Source organism: Ischnura elegans, chromosome 12, assembly GCF_921293095.1.
Source record: "Ischnura elegans chromosome 12, ioIscEleg1.1, whole genome shotgun sequence".
NCBI classification, from domain to species: domain Eukaryota; kingdom Metazoa; phylum Arthropoda; class Insecta; order Odonata; family Coenagrionidae; genus Ischnura; species Ischnura elegans.
The window spans coordinates 32,492,205-32,516,354 of NC_060257.1; the positions used below are offsets into that span (position 1 = coordinate 32,492,205).

The following is a 24,150-nucleotide window of genomic DNA, read 5'->3' on the forward strand; positions in this document are numbered from 1 at the left end:
TCTTGATCTCAAGGCCCAAGGCCTTAGTTAGCCCATAGGAAAATCCAGCCCTGGTTGTCCAATTGCTGGAATCAGGGCTCGGGTACAATGAGGGGAATTGTAATGTTAAAAATTGACAGGTATAAAAATAGAATGCCCATGGCAAAAAGTAACTTACAATTTCACCCAAGAAATGAAACTCACATAAAATAAAGTTACTGTAGAAACAACCATGAACGCTGATTGAAACAAATTTGAATGTTATACCCCTTCTTCCTTTTATCTTTTCAAAGCTGCTGCCCCCCCTTTCTCAGGAGCACCATCACTAATGAACACCCATTCAAATTAACATATTCACCAAAGATAACCATATGAGCAAATTGTAGAATAAAAACTGGATGAGTAATGTCAAAACTGAGATGGTTAATGTTTCAACTGAGATTTGTTAATGTTTCAACTGATATTCAATTGTCAACATGTTTCAACTGAGATTCTAGAGGTGAAATTTATTTTTGAGGGAAAATGAGGATCAACACGGTAATTTTATTTAACAAACTAATAATTAACATTGATCAACACTTTACCTTCCGCAGTTTTACGTCAATTACATTGCAACGCAAGGTTTACGATGAGATAAACCACAACAGTCAGAATAATTTAAATTAAAGGTCATAGGGACAATAGCATATGAATTATTTACACGTTAATTACACCATAGAAATGCTGAATTTATTGAATAACACCAGTTCCTCATTAATGGCAGTGAGTGAATCAGAAGATTAAGATGTTCACAAAATACTTTTTACAAACAGAACAAAATGAAACACTCACATAAAAAGCTAGCATATATACAAACTCCATTACCTAATCTTTGTATAACAGAAGTGTCATTAAATTTGAAAAACATTTATCATCACTTCATTCAATCTCCAACTCTTCATCTCCCCACTCCAAGTCCTCACCCCAACCACTCCCTTCTCCAGTATCCATGGCTGAATTGAAAGACAAGCTAGTTATTGCATTTGATGATTTTAATGAACTTTGAGACGAATCACGAGCCTCAATCCTTAGAATTTGAGTCTTGGATATAACAGGCTCCATGTCTTTAAAAAAGTCTTCTTCTTCACTGCACACACTTTTTGACCTGTCTTTTCTTGCATGGGAATCCTTGGAGCTGGTATTACTCTCGGTTGAATTGCTTGATGACACCTGCAAGATATAGTACAAGGATGCACAGAGGAATAAAAAACAATCTCAACTACTGACACTGATTCTTAACACGTTGCGTATTTAAATTCCTAGAAACACCAATTCTGGGTGGAGGTGTTGAGATTGGAAATATGCCTTTGGTTTAAACATGGTTAAAAAGCTAATGTTTAGAATATAACTTTACCCAATCAAACGTAATGATGCATCAATTCATTATGAATACTGAACAACAACTGAAAATGTACTAATGAATACGTATTGTACGCTTTAAAATTATTTAGGTTGACGCACCTAAATGACGAGTATCTTCGTCATCTGTTCGGAACGTTCGGGAAAAAAATGACGAGAATTCTTGCCATCCGTACGCAACGTGTCAAGTATTTTGCTAATGACCTACTTCACAAAGTAATCCCACATGCAGTACCTGCAGGGGATTTAAAAAAATTACCACTTACTCAAGGCAATCAAACATAAAAAAGGAGGTTTGGATGAAATAAAATCAACCCATGTAAAAGTCACTACCTCCATTCTGTTGTGACCAGGGGTGGATTCAGCATCAAATTGGGGGGGGGGGGGGGTGGGACATGGGTGTAGCCAGCGGGGGGCAGGAGGGGGTAGCTGCCCCCCTAGAAGCGAAAATAAATTTAGTTCAAATCGAAGGTTTTGACAAATTTTCTTTTGAAGAAAAATTATATGTATAAGTATAATATTGAAACAGGGAACATTAAAAATCATTATTTATCCAAGCAAATAATAATAAGAAGTAATAAATTGCTGTCATAATTTTCATAAAAATTTAGTTTCATTAACCTTTTCTGAGCTAAAATGTTGCCTCATGAACAACCACAGCTTGCCCCCCCCCCTAGTTTTGATCCTATAGGATAGCCCTATAGAACCTATAGGTACGCCCTTAGGGTGGGAGGTCATGACTTGGGTGCAGCGAGTACGGAATACCTCCCAGGAGAGAGGGGCATAATACAGTTAACTCAAAAACTTTCTTAACCCTTTCCTGCTGGAGCCTACAGTTGGAAAACATTTTCCATGCTACGAGTAGCATGAGAATATTTTAATCCTCTCTGTATGTACCTGTACTTTTTTGGGGTGGAGTTACCCTGGTATTTTCGTCCCTCAGATTTGGGACCCAGACCAGGGGCGCCCATCCCTTACCCCAGCCAATGGACTGCACTCTCTACCCCTATTGTAGCATGACTCCATGGTCAGCATACTGCGTAACCAGTGTTTTTTTAAAATAAACATTGTATTTCATTTTCAATAATTTACTCTTCTAAAAGAATTACTCACAATTGTTTAACCATTTTGGAATTTTAAACAGGTTTCTAGCCCTAATAACAACAAAGTTCGTAAATACAATGTAATAAGGCTTTAAGTCCGGAAGTTTGTTATTTTTTACACTAAAGTTCTTTTAAAAATTGCTTACGCACCAAACAAAACAGGGAATTCATTTCAAAGTATAAAAGTATTGTAGTATGCAACAAAATATATCATTGAAAAATCTATTGGTAACCACTTCGCGATGGATTCCTGCGGTGAAGATCATGAATGAGTGGGAGGGTCGTGCGTAGGGCCGAGGAGTGGCCCTAAATTCTCCCTAAGCTGGGTCATAGGCCAGGGCTGAATGCATCTGAAAATTTCTACCCCAGTGGTCACTTCCCGTCCCTTGCATCGGCCAGATCCGCTATACCCAACGTCAGGTCTTCTGCATATGAAAATACCCGTTGGCTTCACACGACGTACGGCACGAAAGGGTTAATTACATTCAAAATAATCATTCCTCTAAATTTAAGCCAATCGAAGCCAAGAGGACAGGACAATTGGGTTGATTTCCACTTATTAATTTTAATTTATATCTTCTCCAATAGGATAGGTCGGGCTTTCTAGGGGGGAGGGGGGGGGGGGAGGGCACAAGCAAGGCTAGATCCAGGATTTCTTTCTGGGGTGGGGAGCACAGGGATACATCGTAAAACAAACGCAAAGATAATGGGGGTGTATTAAAAATCTTGCATATTTTTAAGGGTCTGGGGGGGGAACGTTCCCCTGTGCTACCCCCTAGATCCACCTATGAGTCGAGCAATATCAATTTATCCATTTTACTTAGGCAGAAATGTTTAAAATAAAAATAGGAGAAGTGATTTTTGCCTCCCACCATTGAAGGTAAAATGCATATGGATGCATTATTACGTCTTTAATCTTTTAAGTGTTAAAGAGTGAGAAAAAAGTACACGTACCACAACCGCGGTGGATTGTACTACTTCAGAAAATGCCACTTCATCTGCTTGTGAAGGAGGGTCCTCCGCTGCATTTGGGCTATCCAGATCCTCCTCAGGAGCATCCCAGTCTGACCAGTCAACGACAACATCCTCCACCACATCATCCTTCTCCATATCAACTTTTACACCCTCCTCTCCACCATCAGGAGATGGTCTTTCAGGAAGTTCAGCAAGCGCTGGAGCAACCCGGTAAATGCCACTGAGTGTCTCTCGTGCTGCAAAAAAATAACCACACTCAGAGATACAAAGAAATAGAATTCTAACTAGGGCCACCAAGCATTACCTACATAGTAATGGACAAATGTCAGTCAAAATCCATTTTTCGAGCAATCAACTTTTAATCAAAATGAAAAAGCAAGACTTTTCATCAAAAATCGAAATTTGAACGGAAAGCTTGATTAATCAAAAAAAAATCGAAGGTTCTTTTTTCTTTAACACAGTTTGTACAAAAACATGTTTATCATACTTCCGAAACATTCAAAATGCACATGTGAGATCTAGAAACAAGACCCTAAAAATTAGTATACCTGTGTGAATTAATAGTAGTAAATTTAAAAAATTCAAGCACATAAAGTTTCGGGATCGCCACTTCAAACCATTTCGCTTCACAAATTTTTTTGAGGATTAACTGATTGCAATGGTTTCTTGATGATCAAAGGCGTATTTTGCTATTTTACCGGCCTTCAATACAATTCTTTCACATGGGATTGACGGCATAATTATGGGCCAATAGTGACGCTGCTGAGATGAACTGAAACAGTCAAAATCAAAGTTGAAAAATCGAGCTTTGATTGAAAATTGAAGCACAAGGCTCGATCTCCAATTCCTCATTCTTTGACATTTAAAACTTGATTTTCAATTTTAATAGAAATAGATTTTCTATCACTATAACGATAAAAGAAACCAAACTGATAAAAGAAACCAAAAAAGTAGGATTAGAAATTAGCGAAGAAAAAACAAAATACTTAATTGTTGGTCGACACGCAGAAAATATAGAAGCAGAGGCTTTAAAAGTCCAAAATTATACCTTTGAAAGGACAACAAATTTTAAATACTTAGGAGTAACCATAGAACAGGAAAATAAAGAGGAGGTAGAGATAAATGCAAGGTTACTTCTCGGGAACAACTGTTATTGGGCTCTTAAATCATTGCTAAAATGTAAACTTCTGTCAAGAAAAACTAAATCAAAACTGTACAAGACAATAATACAACCAGTAATACTCTACGGATCCGAAACCTGGACTTTAACAAAAAACCAGGAGAGGAAATTGATAGTTTTTGAAAATAAGATCCTCAGAACAATATATGGTCCTATTAATGAAGATGAAGTATGGAGGATCAGAACCAACAAAGAGCTCAGAGAATTATATACAGATCCGGATATAATAGCGCAAATAAAAAGCAGGAGATTAAGATGGGCCGGTCATGTAAAGAGGAGAAAAGATGAGTCCATGCTAAGAATGGTATCTGAAAATCAACCCCGAGGAAAACGTCCGCTTGGGCGACCCCGACTAAGATGGCAGGACCAAGTGAAAAGGGACTTAGGGAAGATGAGAGCAGATGCAGAATGGATGGCGGATAGAGATAGATGGCGACATGTTGTTGGTGAGGCCAAAAACCTCCTGAGGTTTGAGTGGCCACATAGGTAAGGTAAGGTATAACGATAGATGCCAAATTAACAGGGAATTGCTAGCCTCAACAATGACTGGCAAAACTAAATGCCATAGCCATCATCAGAGGAGGGGATGGGTGAGGGTGGGCATGGGGAGATCAATTGCTGGTGACAGACATTCTCAGAGATGGATGGATAAGTTATTGTTTACCGCTCTAGAGCCTACCAGGTGACTCATTCTAGCAGCCAGCCTCTTGAAATGGGGAGCATTGAAGCAAGTAGTCTACTGACGGTCTGCTAATGAGAGGGTGTGGCAGGAAATGTGATGCTCTAAAAGGTATCTAGTCCCACTACTCTCATGTAACCAGATAGTTGTTTCTCGAAGCAGAAGGACCTTTCTTACTTCCCATCCTCCAAATTTATCCTTTCCCACCAGCTCCATAACCTTCTTCCAATTCTCACAGAGGCAATGATAGTGGAGGCTCCTCTTGTCATAAAAACCGCTAAAAAGGTAATTTGAAATTGTGGTCAACCCACTTAAGACCCAATTTTGGCTTGGTAGAGAGCAAATTTAGCATTGGTGGGGTTGAATTGATCAATAAACACTTGTTGCCACAATGGCTGCAGAAATGCCTTTAGGCTTAAACGAGGCGAGGAAAGTAGTCACATTTTCAATTTTTTGCCTTTCTAAGAGCCACATTTCATCCTCACGGTTCTAGGGGCAAAAGAGCGAAGGTAGTTTTTTCTACGGGTGTATTTATTATGATTGTCTGAATTTGGGAAGAGTTGGGTATACCTAATTATTTTTTAAATGTAAGATTATTAGAGGTAAAAATAGGCAGCCATTGGAAGAATTTTGAAGAAAATGAAAATAGGTTTTGAGTGAGTACAAATACATAATCATATTCATTTTTAACTAAATAAATTCTAAGGATAACAGCTTTAAAAATAAGATTCTGCATGTGTAATTGACAAGTTAATAATACTGAAGTTCTTCATTTCCAGTTGCTACCGCATCAATTGCTGTGGGAATGACAACAGTTTCATTGGCACTCCTGCCAGTATCTTCTGATCTAAGATGCCTGTCCATGGTATTGGCTTTCCATGGTATAGGAGCTTCATCCCGCCAGTTTTTATTGCTGCTCTCACTTGAAGGATGGAGTCCGTACATTAGGAGGGCCAAGATCATAGACCGATATCTTCAACCTGAAGATGCTGGCAATAGTGCCAGTGAAACTATTGCCATCACCATAGCACCCAAAGCAGCAGTGACTGGAAATGAAGAACTTCATCGCACACCGCAGAAATCTCCATTCTCACAAGTTTATCATACTAATAACTATACATCAACAAACCTGCAACAGTTTTAGCCAGCACAGAGGATGGCGTTCGCAGGACATTTCTGCTGCTCTGTGATGATGAAATGCTTCGCTCCTTGGGTCTGCCATCAGTGAAGAGTTTCCCTCTCTTGCCCCCAATGACAGTTGCAGCACCAAGTAAGGGTACCAGTTCGGCCAGGCAATGAAGAGTAGTGCTCACCAACGTGTCATTGGTATCCTTAATCCCAACTAAAAGCTGTGAATGATCATTGAAAATCATCCGTATAGGAATTCATGTCATGGGATGAACATTATTTCAGATACTTATAAATGACCAAATATGCAATTCTAGTAATTAACACGTTGCGTACGGATGGCGACAATTCTCGTCATTTTATTCCCGAACGTTCCGGACGGATGACGAAGATTCTCATCATTTAGGCGGGTCAACCTAAACAATTTTAAAGCATACGCTTAATCGTACTAACGAATACGCTTTTAAATTGTTTACGTTGACGCGCCTGACAAGAATCTTCGTCATCCGTCCGGAACGTTCGGGGAAAAAATTATGAGAATTCTCGCCATCCGTACGCAACGTGTTAAACACCACACCCAGGGAATTGAAATTTGAATGAAAAAATAGGAATCATATAAAATAACTCCACCAATGAATTCCTTGATAATGGTGGTTGACACAGATTATGTAGTTAGATGAAATATTTTCCATCTTCTGATGAAAATTTTTTATACTTCCACCTGATTTTTCTGTTTTTCGATGAGGTGTGTCACCATTCATCTATAAACAAGGAAAACTAAAAGTTGACTGTATACACGAAGATTAAATACCTGATGAAATTCAGCTTGGTGTAATTCAGAATAAAGAGTGAAATTTTGGAATACCAAAGTTTCCTGATTATTCATGAGTCATGAGTGTCATGACTTCTGTCGCTAATATTAACTCAGATAATTAATAGCTCATTGTAGATAGCACACTCAACCATGCAATGTTAAAGGTATAATGTGATGTTCACACAAAATAGCCATGGTGTATACATCAGCAGAAGTTTATTTGACTAAGGAAAAATTTTCTCCTGAACACCTAAAATTTGCATTAACCCTCTTAGAGCTATCCTTCTTCCTGGGGCACTGGCGAGAAAAGTGGAGGGTTTTCTTATGAAATGTAGCAACTAGGAAAAAAAAAATTCATAGCTATTTTATTACATATCCATAAGCAGTTTTTTAAATTGATGAGGTTAAACTGGTTAATATTGACAAAATATTTTTATGCCTAGTGAAATATAAATCTAATATAATAAGTTATAGCAAATTAAATAATGGAATAAGTAAGAGCCAATATATCACCCACCGCACTTTTCGTCTGAGCAGCAAAAGCCTATATGTATATTGGCCTGCTGAACTTAAAGGGCTAAATCAGATGGCTAAATGGTTTTACATTCCCGAAATTTATAACTCTAAAGAAGTAAATACTTTATGTAAACAACTTAATGCAAAATTCAGGATGAAAAACGTTGGGACTAAGCCTCAACTTTATTATGTACCACCTTGGGTTTCCATTAGAGATGGGTCGAATAGCAGATTTCTCGAATTCGAATATCGAATTCGAATATTAAATCATTGCTCGAATATTCGAATACCTCGAATTTCGAATACCTCGAATACTAAATGATGAATGCTGGAATGTTTGACTCGGTTGCCTATGCAGCAGGCAACACAAGATTTTGGGGAGTAATTTTGATTTCCTTTAAATGATTCGAACAGGAATTTAGCTGATTAATGAATATTTTAATTTTATGGAAACAATCGGGCATATCATTAATTCAACTAACATCGCTTTACCCTCACTTCTGCTGCCAAGTGCTAGCTGACAATCTGAGGCATTTTGCAAAATACAAGCTCTATTCCACCGGATTTTCTTCAATTATTTTCAGTCTTTGGGTGTTCTCACGAGATAAGAAGATGAATTGGAATTGCTATCAGGGAGAAACCAACTATTCTGAGAAAATATCCCTTTGTCTGGGACTGTAACAATAAAGATTTATAGCACCTCTCATAAATTGTAACTTGATATATGTTTTCGGAAAAAAATACCGCATCAACTTCCGAGAAGCTCTGCTGCTCATATCGAGTTTCGCCAGAATGCTAAGTCTCCGTCCTATTTTGACATTTATTTCTTTGCGTAAAATGCTTAAATAAACTCAGAAATACGTCGTGTTTGGTCTTATTCTTTTTGAAATTACGCGCACATTACTAATATTTCAATTCAATAAAGGTGTAACATCAATTGACGAAAGTCATTCTTAGACACCTTTTGTGCTAATAGATGACTCATGCAGCGGTTGACCTCCACAGAAATGGGGAACTTCGAAGCTGGTAGGAAAAAAAAGGTCAGTGGGGGAGAAAAGGGAGGGCCCGAAGCACGTTTCTATTGTTCTTGTGTAACTTGGTATTTTTTCGAAGCTAAGGTCTTCGTAATATGATCCCTGCGCAAGCTGTGACCTTTTTTTTATTTCGAAGAAGAGGAAAGCCTCAGAGGGGGGGGGGGGCTAGTGCTGAGTGGAGAGGGATACCGGATCTTGGGAAATGCGCTAATGTAAGTATCCCACGGTACTCACACAGCAGTTGACCTCCAGAAATGGGGAACTTCGAAGCAGGTAGCCAGAAAAAGGTCAGTGGGTGAGAAAAGGGGGGAGGGCGTGAAACACGTTTTTATTGTTCTCGTAACTCGATATTTTTTTCGAAGCAGTGGTCTTCGTAATGCGATCCCTGCGCGAGCTGGGACCTTTTGTTTGATTTCGGAGAAGAGGAAAGCCTCAGAGTGGGTGAGGCGAGTGCTGAATGGAGGGGGATAGCGGATCGTGGGAAATGCCCTAAGGTTGCTATCCCACGGCACTGAGGTTCTCCTATCGGGGGGAATCGGGGATTTTTGGATTTTTTCACCCGAACATTTTCGGTTCCCCTCGTCGAACTCTTTTCACCGCTAAAATCCACGAATTTCATGTAATTCGTCAACTTGCGTAAATCGGCGCTGCGAGCACTAAATGACTACAGTTCTCTACATTTTTCCGAGTCAACTACCAACGACGTGCGTGCGACAGTGTATGACGCGAAATTCAAAGTATTCGAGGTATTCGAGGCGGTACTTTTCGCATAACTATTCGAAACCTCGAATATCGAATACTTTCTAATATTCGAGGTATTCGAGTATTCGCGGATACTATTCGCACATCTCTAGTTTCCATGCATTGGTGTCATCATCTAGTAAACAAATTTCTCAAGTGGACAGGTAGTGGTATTCATTTTATCCTCACTCCACCTTGAACTTCATGGGCATTTTCCCATGCACATGAACAAAAAGGTTACCCAGATAATGAAAAAACAGAGCAAAAATCTGGGTTGGTATGTAATAAATTTTAGATCAAAACTGACTGATTTTTTGAACTGAATGAATTAATTCCTTGCTACAAAGATTCCATTGCTATTAAGCATTTATACATTTTAATAACTTCCTCAGAATTACATGCATTCATAAAAATTAACTAATAAAATAAATGGCTTAGTAATAATAACCTAAAATATTTTCACATGCCTCAAATTCTAAATTTTAGCCATAATTAGATGGTTTTTATGCAATTACAATTCTTTGTAGCTAAAATGTCACCTGAGGTTCCATATAAGAATTAAATATTGATACAATGAAAACAGCAAGGCACCATCAATGCTTTCAACAGCACAATTCTCAAACTGAATACAGTAAGTCGTCTACTTACGAACATTCGACTTATGAACTGGCAGAGATACAAACATACAAGAAAATTCAGGCGTGCCTAAAATTTCAAATTTGGCACCATTGAAGTTGGCCGATGCAAGACAGTGTGATGTAGAGGAATGAGGAACTTGCATTTTGGGTACAGTCCAATCAATTAAACTGTTATGAAATCATGAAATCTTCAGCGTTTCACTCGTTCTTCCTTACCACAAACAGCAAATTTTTTTTGGCTCTAGCCATGTTGGACATGCAGTTAGATCAGTTAGTCGCCATTGTGAGTATATGCAAATTGTATTGTAGTGTTGCATTCAGTGGATACAAACACTTTTAGCTGCCCTGCTTCAGTTTTTCAACTTCTGAACAACGTCTCAGAATGCATATTGTTCGTATGTCAAGGACTTACTGTAGTACAATTACATCAACCACATTTGGAGAATGTAAGTGATTCATTCATATCCATTGCCAGAATGCCTTCACTAAAGATCCCATAATGCAAAGCAAATACGCATCTGGTTATGGAGGGAACATGATACTGCAGAGGTGTTTTACATTCCCAATTGTTCCCCATGATTGTCAGAAATGCTCCTACTGGTACCAAACTCTCTTCCCAGTAATGTATTCATATGAAACAGCTAAGTGTTTTCTTAACCTTTGTGCATCATGTATTAATATGTTTTGGATATTTTTGCAAGCAAACAAGTATAAAGAAAGTACTTTGTGATACACCTTCTTCTCTATCTAAAACCTAATTACAGTGTTTCCTTAATATACTTATTCCTTGATAGCGTGAAAGTGCAAAATTTTTGCACGGGCTACCAATCAACTTCATTAATGAATGACAAAAATCTCTCTTCTGCTTATTAAAATTACATCCATCAGTTTTGACTGATCTTTCATGTCCACTGACATACAATCTTAAAAACAGGACAATTAACTGATTTACAAAGCACTGTGCTTACCTCAGGCAAAACAACGGTACGTAGGCTTTCTTCACTGAAGACCTTGCAATATCCTGGGAAATGCGTCAGGAGGATAAGACGAATCTGAGCATCTCGAACACCAAATATCTGAAGCAGTCTTGGAGCTAAATGCTCACGGAATGTAGATAAAGTGAATAGGGCAGGAGATCCATGATTATCACCTTCCAAATCTTCTTCTTCTTCTACACTCAACACCTTGGATATTCCATCTGCAACAAAATACATGTAATTAGCCTTCATTACCAAAAAAGTCTAATTGAGGTACAATGGTATCAAAGTACATATTCTGAACCTTGCAACGTTACCATTGAGTTTTTATACTCAATATCTCAGAGCAAGATTATTACTTAGATTAATTAGGATGAAGTATGCATTCCCAACAACTTTTTCTGTTTACATCATTAAATAGAATATTTCGGTGCTCGAGGTGTTTTCATAAAATTTATTGCTATGGATGGTATGTGGTTTCAAAAGATATCAATGAAAATATCCCGATCATTTTGGCCAGGCAAATTTTTAATTAAACTTTTAACTTTCTTTTTTTGCATGGATAATATTGATGCCTGATTGCCCCGGCCATTGATTCTTCGCAATTGATGCCAACTTTCACACACTGCTCTCACCTACTTAGTCATCATGAAACAGATGTTTTCAATGCAGATAAAATACTGCACTTTTAAAATCAACAGATTTAGGCGTTACTTGGTGGAACGATGAGATATTCATGGTTAAATAAAAAACACAGTACTATTGATAATGACGTTGTAACGTTGAAACTAGTAGACTGCAAATATAAGGTTGTGGAATAGTACTGTGTTTTTTATTTAACCATGAATACTGCACTTTTGTTGAAATGATCTTAATAGCAGCCCAAAATTAAGAAATGGAGATAGCAGTGTCTTCAAATCCCCTCGAGTGGTAATCATTCACTTTCTTATCAATACAGGATTGATTGAAACACTTACGAAAAGCTTTCTTGGGTAGAAATACTGATAGTAGAAGAACGTGCAACATAACAGTATTCTCACCAGGTCTTCTTGTGTGGTACATATTTGCTTTGATGAAGTATTTTCCTCCATCATTGAGGACTTTTCTAATTGCATATTTAATAATTTACTCCTTTAAGGGTTAATTGAATATTTAACTAAAAACTTCTTAAGGAGTACTTAAGAGTTGCAAGTAAGCATGCAAAAATATAAACAACCTAATGCCAAAGAGCTTATCATAAAAAATAAGGTGCTTAAAACAATCATTAAAATTAATCCTAATAAGTGATGTCTGGTAATCAAATAACACTCACTGACTCATTGGCTAAGTGAGGGCAAAGGTATTACCAAACTTAACCACATACACATGCATTTCACATGCTCAAGGTAGAGACACAAATACTTCATAGATTGAGATAGCTTACCTGGCCTTGGATTAAGAATTCGAGGAATGAGATGCTTTTGAGCAGAAGAATTTATGAGAACCATTCTAGACAGGAGTAGAGCACCCAACTGAATTGCCACCAGCATTTCAGGAAATTCCAGGAGTTGATTAGGGAGATTTCTATGATGAAAGAGTGGAAAAGCAAAATAAGTCAATAAAAATAGAGAAAATTCAAATTTGAGAACAAAAAGTGTCATCATTAATAACATTTAGAAAGGCTCTTTGAAAGCAGTAAGGGAAATGGTACCACCTGAGTTTACCTAAACTACCATATTTCCTCAGTTTAAGAAACGGATGATTCTGAAACACATTCAAGGTCATATCAAAGGACCCACCATAGAGTATACCATGATGCAGAAGGCATTGTGAAATAGAGTACCAAAGGAAAAATTAGAGCACAGATATTTTTTCATGCTGCATCAAACATTTTTGCATTACCTCAAAATAGATATACATATTTCACGGGGATGGGAAACACATTTCAACATTATTATGCCCTTAACCCTTTTATACTGCTGCCTTGCCGAGGAAAATATTTCTAGGCATATGTAATGCAAATACCATTTACAAGCACTGAAGGAACATTATCATTACTTCTCAGTACAGAGCTCTCTGAAGGAGTAGAATGAGGAATGTGCATGAAATCTGTTTATCATGCTAGTAAGTCTCACTGAATAGACAATTTTCTCACGAGTCCAAATATATGTTGGGTTAACTGTAAAGTGATGTAAGAATTTCCTATTACTTTTGTTAATTATACTTCTACATTTATATAAAACCTTATTTCCTAACCTCAAAAATAGAAAGGAAATAAGAAAAATATTACTCTAAAGCTGGTATTAAAAGATAGTTTTTTCCAATTACTGTCATAAAAATTGTAGATACGTATGTATAAGTACCATCCTGATATTGTGATATATGTATTTATATGAGATATTGTGTAGAACTTTATGATACTACTCCATTAATTTAAATGATAGAATTTTGATTGAATATTGTAATAACTCGGTGGTAAACCTATTCCAGTGGAACATCAATCTATTGTTTTTCATTTTTTGCATGAGACAAATTATAGACCCTCCACAATTATAACCTAGAGTGCAAAAGCAAAGATTTTATGCTAGTATACAAATAACTGCCAATAATATTTAGTATATATATAATATATGTAACCCAACTTGTTGGGTGTGGGATGTGGGAGGGTTTTTTTTGGAGGGTTTGCCCCAGACGGGCGGGTCGTGGAGTCGAGAGAAAGGAGAAGTGGGGGAACAAAGAAGAAAGTGGGTGTGGGGTGGGTTTCTATTGCTGAATAACGGCTGACATGCATGAAATAACGAAGGCTTACGCTGCAAGTTACGAGTTCAACAAAACATTTAATACACAAATCAATCTTGAAATATACAATAAAACACATAAATTGATCGTTCTTTTAACCTAAAAGAAAAACTACTGCTACTGGCCAGTGAAATAATAATGAAAACAATTATCAATCAATAAACGAACAATAAGGCAAAAACTCTGCTTTTAAAAAATGTTTGGCGTGAATGCAACAACGAAACAGTTGAATTATGAACAATGCCAATATCAATTTAAACACTCTGTCCTGAATACTACAATTATTCACTCACACATGGGTAAAAGGGGAGGGCAAAAAAAAAAATTTAAAAATGCAAGGGATTATTTTCAAGATTCTTCTGGTCTTGAATGGGGGAAATGGGGCCTTCGGGGATCTTCTGAATTCAAGGGGGGTGGCGGAATGTAGGGTGACAAGAGTACTTATCGGCTCTCTGTGTAGTGGATGGAGATGGCTTCCTTGGCTGGTTCCGGTCAGGGTCGCTGCATCTACTATCACTGTGGGCTGAGAGAATCTCTGAACACGGGCGTCGTGGAGAGACTTTCCTCTTTATTGCGTGCGGGAAATCTACCGTGTGTCTCGTCTTTCCTCTCTGCCACCGTCCTTCACCTTTCTGTCAATCTCCACGCCTTGCTTATATTTCTCTCTCTTCCACGGGACTACAGGGATGCGCCTCAGCTGACCAACATAGCCTCTGGCTGCCTCTCCATGCCAAATAATACTTCTCTAGCCGGCTGTACTCGGCTTTTATAACCCCGCTAGGTCAACTTTCTGGGGTTGGGGTTGGTGGGGAAACCCGGAGTGGCGGGTTTTTCTCCGACTCGTCCATTGGGGGGGGGTTTTTTGCCAAAGTTTGTGGAGGGTGGGGGTGGCAAATTGCATCACCCTCCGATAGCTGCGTGCAGGTGTTGTTTTCTTGAAGGGGGATGCGGTGAACCTGGCACTAGTCACCTTCACACGGAAAATTCCATTCTCGAGAAATGGGCGGAAGAATCGTGGGAGTGGGGGGGAAATACACTGCACTTGGGTTCGTTCACGCTTCACTGCATCCACACACACATTCATACACAAAATTACGTTAGCCCTCCCTACCTCGTGAACGCCAATTTGAATGCCCATGAACCGCGCTAAGCGCTTCGTTTACAATATGTAATCCAATATGTAAAATACCTAATAAATTAATGTTTGTAACTTACCTGAAAAACTCATCTTTTTCTGCCTCTGTTTTCAAAGGCAAATCGACTAGAAACCCATGAATGCGTATAAGAGGGTGTGAAAAGAAAGGGTGCTCCAAAATACTGGAAAGTTTTGGCCTCGATGATGGCACACTGCTTTGCAGCTGCTTCTTCATCAACTCCTTGAATTCAGCCAAAACAGGTAGGTCATCTGAAATTAAAAATGCATAAAGGGTACTGATAAATTGAGGAAACTACATAATGCTTATGAGACGTATGAAGAGGAAACGGAAGAACTGCAATATCCAGAATTATATGACTTCAGAAATGAAATGCATGAATGATCAACAAAAAATAAGCACATTTTTTTTAAGAAAATTAAGTATGAGCATAATTTTCTCCAAATGTACCATTTCCACTTTATTTCAGGAGAACTTAAAGAGTAGTTACAGTAATACAACACTTCAAACTTGGGTTTCTTGACTGTTTGCAAGGACTGTAGAACCAGAAGTAAGAACCAGCACCAGGTACTGTACAAGAATCGGAACAGACAAAAATGTGAATAAAACCCATTCATACCTGTAGTATTTGTATGAAAACTTACGGCTAGTAAATGTACCCAGTGCCCTTCCTACTCCAGGTCTCAGCACTTCCTCTGCCAATACACCAAATGCATAAGTATCAATGGCCCATGGCTCTATCAAACACCCATTGAGAGTTTTCAAGCCATTGGTGTCATCTTCCTCAGGCGTGATTGCTCGCTCGTACCGACGCTCCTGAGCTCGTTTTAGGAAGGCAGGCGTTAAGTCTTTGAACCTGAAAAAACATTAAATGCACTATTTCAATCCACCCTACCAAGTCAATTGCCACTAATTCAATGAACTACGGGTAACATGGATTCAATGACCTATGGTTGGGATGGATGAATGAAAATGCTTCCGGTTGTGTATTTTTCAACTTTGGGACAGGTTGGACCCAAAATATTGTTATGAATGCTACATAATACATACTTACATATACACTAAATACTTAAGTCAATTGGCTATTTCTTATAGCCATAATTTTCTTATAAAAATTACCTGTTACAATATTTACATTGAGAATTCACTGCATGTAAGTCAATAGAGTGGTTTTCTATTATTTTTTTAATTCCTAAATTGAAAGATTATTACTACTCGGGTACGAATTTCACGCTCTTAAATTTTTAAATGACAATATCTATTTTTTTGCGATTAAATGAAAAGTGAAAATTTTCAAGCGCACGAAAACGTGACGGCTAAGTAGGAATGCTGGGAAAAGCCCATGTGAGTATTTCTGGTTACCGCTGCCACCATGTGAGGTGACCTTGGGGCGAGGCTTTGAGTGCCGCTACGATGCAGGAAACTTTCTAACCTTAAGCTATTTCAATAGGTGATTATTAAGAGATGTTTCCCTGAGCTCTGTGCCTCATGCGTGCATTGGTAATCTCAGACGAAGTAAAACTCCTATCTACTTGTATAGAAACTAGGTCTCTGTGACTTCACGTGGAGTGGCATCGCATGGGGCCAATCTGGCCTTTTTCAAATGAGGTTAAAATTGACCATTAGCATTCATCTAAACTGGGATTCCTAAAACCAAATAATTTGTACATTATGAATATGCTAATGGTGGGTAACAAATTGCAATCAATGCCTTTTTTTCTTTGATGAAGGAAACTACCATATTTTTGAAAATTATAGAAGTTCAATGAAATTCCACTTGAAAAACAATGAAGCTTTCATTAGAAAATATAGTTGAGGCAAAATAATATTCCAAAAAAATCAAGCGTACAACCATCAGGAATGGATGTACCAAAATTATATCTAATGCCCAATGGCTCAAAAACACAAGACAAAAAAGATATATCTCAGCTATAAAATTTTTTTTATTAATAGTGTCCAGCAGGATACCATAGCAGGTATCCCAGAGACTCAAATTTTATACCTACTTATTGCAATTATACAACATTTCTGGTGCAAATCTGTGCTGTATTTCTCTGAATATAGTCCCCACCGAATTTTGAGGCCTCAGTTTTGGGAAAAAATATGCTAGAATATAGTCCCCTCTTTACTTTCTCCACAGGCATTTTTGGAAAAGATTAAGATAAATATATTTCTTTATTAAGATAAATACGCAGTATTAAGCACTTTACTCCAGCACCAAAATTTTCAATATTTTCTACTTGATCTGAAAACTTAAAAATTTTATTTCAGCCGCATGGAAACCTCAAGTTTTTTTTTAAAGAATACAAACCTTTTCTATGAGGTGTACTAATATCCGTAGTCTAGAATTGTGCCTTCAGATTCTCACTGCATGGTATTAGTCTGAACACTAGATAATGGCTCAATTTCTGAGTTCTAGTAGATTCATAGATTATAAAGTCATATCTAAAAAAGAGCTTTAAAAGTATAGATACCTGCATAGGTGCTCAAAACCACAAAGTTTCCATGTTCCATCAGGAGTGACATAGACAGAAGCACAGCAAACATTATTGTGGGAAACTTCCGCCTAAACAAAAGAAAAGATGAAATGAAAAGATGTTAAAAAGAGACGCACAAACTTAAGCGAACAATCAATTAGAATAATAACAATCAATATGAATATTTATATGCAATATGAATTGATTGTTATCATTTGTGTCGATTGCAGTAAAACTTTGTGGGGGATGGGCTTCCGGGAGGTCTGGGGGGTATGGAATTCCTCCCAATTTAAGGGGGGTCTGGGAGCCCTGAATAAAAAAATAAAGCATGGAAATTCTGATTTTAAAGCATTCTTTACCCCATTTACTCTAATTCAAAATAACCTTATTATATTCTCTGGAGGACATATCCAACATATCGAATATTGGGGGAGACTCATCGCTTATGTCCCTACAGGATCAACGCTAGTGATTGTTACTGTGATGTATTGGTGTGTTTTGTTTATTGAATTGTTATGAGTTGTCATGGAGTGTGATCGAGAGAATAAAGACAGTTCTTAAAAGTGGCTCCTTATATTAATGTGAGACATTACATTTGGCGACGAGGAAGCACGAATCCACGTAATTACGGTCAACAGCGGAAGGGCGTAGCCGTGATTGAGCGTGATCGTGATAGTAAAAGTACCAAGTTCGAGTGCAGGAAGATAGATTTTTTGGTGACGGCGAAATGGCGGGACTCATCGGCTCAATGAATGCATTTGACGCGGCTGAAGAGACGTGGTCTTCGTATATTGAGCGTTTAGAACTATTTTTTGATGCAAACGACATTAAGGACGAGAAAAAAGTGCCTACCTTGTTAACAGTAATTGGGCATAAAACTTACAATTTAGTAAAAAATTTGTGTGCACCAGATAAGCCGGCAACTAAGACATTTGAACAATTAGTGCAGCTAGTAACAACGCACTTAAGTCCAAAGCCATCATTTATTTCGGAGCGTTATAAGTTTAGTTTACGGAGCCAGCGGGAGCACGAGTCAATTTCCGATTATGTGGTACAGTTAAAGGAACTTTCAATGTTTTGTGAATTTAGAAATAATCGGTCGGATTATTTGAGAGATAGACTGGTCAGCGGTATCCGTAATGACGCAATTAAGAGGCGGCTGCTGGGGGAAACAGACCTTACTTTTGAAAAGGCAGTAACGATAGCTACCAACATGGAGATGGCTGACCACGATGCAGCGACGTTGATGGCGCGAGGGAATCCACAAACAAGTCAACTTAACTACAACGCCAGGCGGAAGGGTTTGGCGACGACGTCGGCGGCTATGGGGACAACGCATCGCAGTGGCAGCTGTTCTCACGTGAACCGGCAACAACAACGTCCCACAAACCAAAGGAGGGAGGACACAACTAGGAGGGAGGAGAGAGTGTCTAGTGATGTAAAGTGTTATTGTTGTGGAAAGTCAGGCCATAGGGCCAATATGTGTAAATTCAAGTCATACAAGTGCTATAAGTGTGGCAAAGTAGGCCACTTGTCACAGGTTTGTCGAAGTCAAGATAGGGGTGTGTCAAATACAAAGCCTAATAATTTTAGTACTAAGCCATCTAATCACTATTGTGAACCCTGTGATTCTAATGATTGTATGCTAAACAAGCCTACTACTGACGATTCCAAGCAAAATAAGCCAACTAATGATTATATATATGATTTAACTAATCTATTTAATGTAAGTAAAACTAATGAAGTTGATGAAACCAATGATAGGGTAAGGCCTATTATGGTAAAATTGCAAGTTGAAGATAAGCTTTTGTATTTTGAAGTAGATAGTGGTGCTTGTGTCAGTGTCATAAATGAACAATGTTATCAAGACAATTTTACTTCAGTAAAGTTACTAAGTACCAATTTGGTATTAAGCTCATATACAAGCCAGCCTATCAAACCATTAGGGAAATTGAGCGTAATGGTAAAATATAGAAATATATGTAAACAGTTATCCTTATATGTAATAGCTAAGGGAGCAAATCCTTTAATGGGCAGAGACTGGATCCGTGATCTTGGGTTGGTAATTAAAATACCTAGTGGGGTTAGTAATATTATTATGAGCACTAACTCAGAGCATAGTAGGGATGTATGTAGTATAATAGATGCAGAATTTAAAATAGTTAATAGTTTATATCAAAAGTTTCCTGAGGTGTTTACTGATAAATTAGGCTGTTATAAGGGTGAGCCAGCTAGGTTAGTTTTAAAAGATAATGTTGTGCCTAGATTTCTGAAGCCTAGGCCGATACCTTTCTCCCTGAAAAACAAGGTAGAGGCTGAGATAGATAGATTGGTAAGGGAAGGTATTTTGTCACCTGTGAGTGATAGTGAATGGGGAAGTCCCATTGTTCCAATAGTAAAAAAAACCGGGGAATTACGTTTGTGTGCAGATTTCAGGGTTTCTTCACTAAATGATTCGCTAATCATCAATAGACATCCAATACCTAGGATTGAAGATCTTTTTAATACGTTACAAAAAGGTAGAACTTTCTCCAAAATGGACCTATCCCAAGCTTATCAGCAGATATGCTTAGATGACCAATCAAAGAAATTGTGTACTATAAGTACTACAAAAGGGCTATTTATGTACAATAGAGTTCCCTATGGAGTGGCCTCTGCACCAGGTATTTTTCAGAAAATAATGGAAACCATTCTCGCTGGTATTCCAGGAGTTGTTTGTTTCCTTGATGACATTTTGATTACTGGGGAAAATAATGATGTTCACAAGGAAAGGTTATATGAAGTTTGCAATAGATTAAAAGTGAGTGGTCTCAGTGTGAGTAAAAAGAAGTGTGAATTTTTCCGCAAGTCAATTGAGTACTTGGGTTATGTTTTGAGTGAGGATGGCCTAAGTACATCGCCATCTAAAATAAGCGCTATTGAAAAGGCGCCTACTCCCACTGATGTTTCACAATTAAAGGCATTTTTAGGTATGGTTAATTATTATGGAAAATATGTGCCTCATTTATCTACTATTGCAGCACCTTTGTATAGTTTGTTGAGGAAAGATAGTGTTTTTGAGTGGTCAATCTCATGTGAACAAGCATTCAAGCTAATCAAGAATAAATTAGTTTCAGCTCCAATATTGGCACATTATGACCCTAACCTACCGGTAAGATTAGCTACTGATAGTTCTAGCTATGGTTTAGGCTGTGTATTAAGTCAGTTACAGAAGGATGGTTCTGAGAAACCAATTTGTTATGCATCAAGGACCTTATCAAAGGCTGAAATGGGGTACAGTGTCATAGACAAGGAGGCTTTAGGTATTATTTATGGTGTGCGAAAGTTTAATCAATATTTGTATGGTAGAAAGTTTACTTTAATAACTGATCACAAACCATTGATATCTATTTTTGGATCAAAGAAAGGTTACCTGCTTATGCAGCAAGCAGACTTCAGCGCTATGCGCTGTTCTTAACGAATTATGACTTTGATATTAAATATGTTAAATCACAGGATAATGCAAATGCCGATTGCTTATCTAGATTGCCTTTGAATGTAAAAGAATTTCAGTTTGAGTCAGAGGATGTAAATTATGTAGGTACTTATTTGCAATTTATTCAAGAGAATGACATACCAGTTGATTTTAATAACGTTATAGAGGAAACAAAAAGGGATGTTTTGTTAAGGAAAGTGTACAACTATGTATTGTATGGTTGGCCAAATAACCACTCAAATATGGACAATGAATTAAAACCGTATTTCCAGCGGCAAGGTGAATTAGCTATTGAAAATGGTATTATTGTTTGGGGGCATAGGATAGTTGTACCTCATAGTTTACGTAAGCCATTATTAACTGAGTTGCATTGCGGACACCTTGGCATTGTTAAGATGAAAGCCATGGCTCGTTCGTATTTTTGGTGGCCGGGTTTAGACTCAGACATTGAGAATTTAGCCAACAGTTGTCCACCTTGCTTGTCTGTGAGGCAGAACCCTAAAAAGTGTAACCTACATGTGTGGGAGTATCCCAAGAGTGTGTGGGAACGTTTACATATTGATTTCTTAGGGCCTGTAAGTAACAAACTATATCTTGTTATAGTAGATGCTCATAGTAAATGGTTGGAGGTGGAAGAGGTAAGCTCAACATCAGCTAATCAGACTATTACAAAATTAAGTGCTTTGTTTGCAAGGTTTGGTTTACCGCAACAAATAGTTTCAGATAATGGTCCACCCTTCAATTCTGGTGAATTTAAGGATTTTCTAAGATGCAATGGCATTAAGCATACCTTATCGCCACCTTACCATCCAGCTACAAATGGTCAAGCAGAAAATTCTGTGAAGAATGTAAAAAAGCGTGTTAACCTAGCTTTAAGTAGTAATGACAATGTAAATATGGCTTTATATAAATTTCTACTTGTTTATAGAAATTCGGTACATTTAACAACTAATGAAACGCCAGCTATGTTAATGTTCGGGCGACCAATCAGAACAAGGTTAGATCTCATTAGACCTAATCTTCAAAGTTATGTATACAATAAACAGAGTAAGCAAGTTGCAAATTATGGGGGTTGTAAGACGAGAATGTTATCTGAGGGTCAACCTGTAGTTGTACGGGATTTCAGAGGCAGAAATAAATGGATAGGAGCAGTAATTGTTAAGAGACTGAGTGCAGTATCATACTTGGTGAAATTAAAGAATGATGTCATTTGGAAACGTCATATCGATCAAATTATAGACCTAAATAGTGAGCCTCTCATGCCTTCAATTGTACCTGATAAGGTGATTCCACCGGAACAATTATTGTTGCCTAGAGTGACAGACGACAGGCTGTCGAAGGAGGGGGGGTCACCTCTGCAGAGCACACCATCTCAACAGTACAGTCCCAAGAATACACCGCCTCATCATTCTAGCAGTGAATACGCTAGGCTGAAGTCTGATATGCCTCAGCATGACGTCACTTCACCTAACTTAACTTCACGGCAATTAGTTAAATCTGATAGTCCAAAACAGAGAATAGAGAGGCGTTACCCTGTGCGAGAGCGCAGGCAGGTGGAAAGGTTAAACTTGTAAGCATTATATATTATTTGATGTTCATGCTTGTTAATTTGAATTTGATTGTTATTGTGCATTGTATGCTTTATGTATGTTATTCATTATGATTGTTTGTTTCTGTCGATTTCTATGTTACAAGGTATTATTATTTTTTTTGTGCATTGGGAAGAATATTGTTTTTGTGTAGTAGTTCAGGTTTGCTGATGTTAAAGTTTTGTGGAGGTTGCTAAATTTGAATTTGTTATGAACGGTGGTCTTCGGAGTATGGGGGGAGGAGATGTGATGTATTGGTGTGTTTTGTTTATTGAATTGTTATGAGTTGTCATGGAGTGTGATCGAGAGAATAAAGACAGTTCTTAAAAGTGGCTCCTTATATTAATGTGAGACATTACAGTTACATATACACCAAATAATAAATACATGTTCCTACCTTATCATGAAGAAAAGTAAGTGCTTTCAGTATGCTGTGCAGTCCAAGACAAATCTGAATAGGAGTCAGTTGGGATAACACTTGTGCAAGAGGCTTGATTTCTTCCGTAGCCAAGTGCCAGCAATCTCCACGCTGCCAGGAACTGACGTATCGCACCAATGATGGATGGCGATACAGCATTAAATTCTATGGAAATAAAAGTTTAAAAAATAAAATCATAAATTTTCAAGTCATTTTATGCGATGGATCAGGGACTTGAAAATTATGTTACAAATATATTTTCTTTAAAATAAAACAAGAATCATTGTTCTATTTGTTTTGGTTATATAGTTATCAGCATAAATTATATCTATCATTTTTCGCACGCAGCTATGCTCAAAGGATTATAACTTTCCGTGGGTTCATAAATATACTTCTTCCACATAAATAACTTTAAGAGAAAACAGTGATAGTCAAAAGTTTGACACCCCTTAGCCTGATTTTAAATGATAAGGCCCCTGATTTACGAATTCAGCAATAGCAGTTTCTACCCACCTGATTCTCTGATCCAACGAACAACCCTTTAAATCATGAGACTGGATACGAGTGGATGCAAAAACATATAAGGATGATTCATTTACCTTGGCAGACAGTTCCAGGGCTGATGGTACTTTGCCTTCTTGGGTCTGTCCCACAAAAACCGACAGCCGTGGTGTACTACCGTTGATGGAAGCATAATGAAGGGTCCATGAATCTGTGGCTTCGACAGCTCTTTCCTCTATTTCGAGGCCTATAGGTTGGCTACCTTCATTTCCCATTAAGGTGGCTTATGTTAGAACTAAAGCTATAGCATTTCTCTATATGAATGAGGAGAATATATATTCTAAGGGAATCGAGATTTCTTCAACACGAACAAAAATGTAAACACAGGTATTTAGCAATAATATTCACATGTGAAGTCTGCCATTCCAGTTCTCTTTAGAGAGGACTTTCCGAATAATTATCTACACTATCACTGGCAATAATGCCTTGATTAATTACAACTATGTCATTCACATTATGATGAGGTAACAAGCTAAAAATGCAAGTTGATCCGGTCTCACCACTTGTTATACGTCTGCAAGCGAGATTAGCACGCC

At 37.8% G+C, this 24,150-nt stretch overlaps 1 protein-coding gene across 1 annotated transcript; it reads right to left on the minus strand.

The window, feature by feature from the left end:
* Positions 1 to 686: 686 nt before the first annotated feature.
* LOC124168849 (protein-associating with the carboxyl-terminal domain of ezrin) lies at positions 687 to 24,137 on the minus strand. Its single transcript, XM_046547200.1, has 10 exons — positions 23,653 to 24,137; positions 23,033 to 23,218; positions 17,569 to 17,660; positions 15,739 to 15,950; positions 15,156 to 15,345; positions 12,586 to 12,725; positions 11,154 to 11,383; positions 6,444 to 6,663; positions 3,435 to 3,691; positions 687 to 1,188 (listed from the first exon to the last, which is right to left on the minus strand). Exons 1-10 carry the CDS (start codon positions 23,827 to 23,829, stop codon positions 898 to 900), a joined length of 1,995 nt encoding a protein of 664 aa, XP_046403156.1. The 5' UTR covers positions 23,830 to 24,137; the 3' UTR covers positions 687 to 897.
* Between the last annotated feature and the right edge of the window lie 13 nt (positions 24,138 to 24,150).

What these genes read in the sequence shown, in the direction of transcription:
- LOC124168849 (XM_046547200.1), bottom strand. Translation starts at nt 23,829, where the DNA reads ATGGGAAATGAAGGTAGCCAACCTATAGGCCTCGAAATAGAGGAAAGA. An exon ending in GAAAAAGATGAGTTTTTCAG is followed by an intron (nt 12,726 to 15,155) that starts GTAAGTTACAAA and finishes CTTTCATCATAG; the next exon opens with AAATCTCCCTAATCAACTCC. An exon ending in TACAATCCACCGCGGTTGTG is followed by an intron (nt 1,189 to 3,434) that starts GTACGTGTACTT and finishes TATATCTTGCAG; the next exon opens with GTGTCATCAAGCAATTCAAC.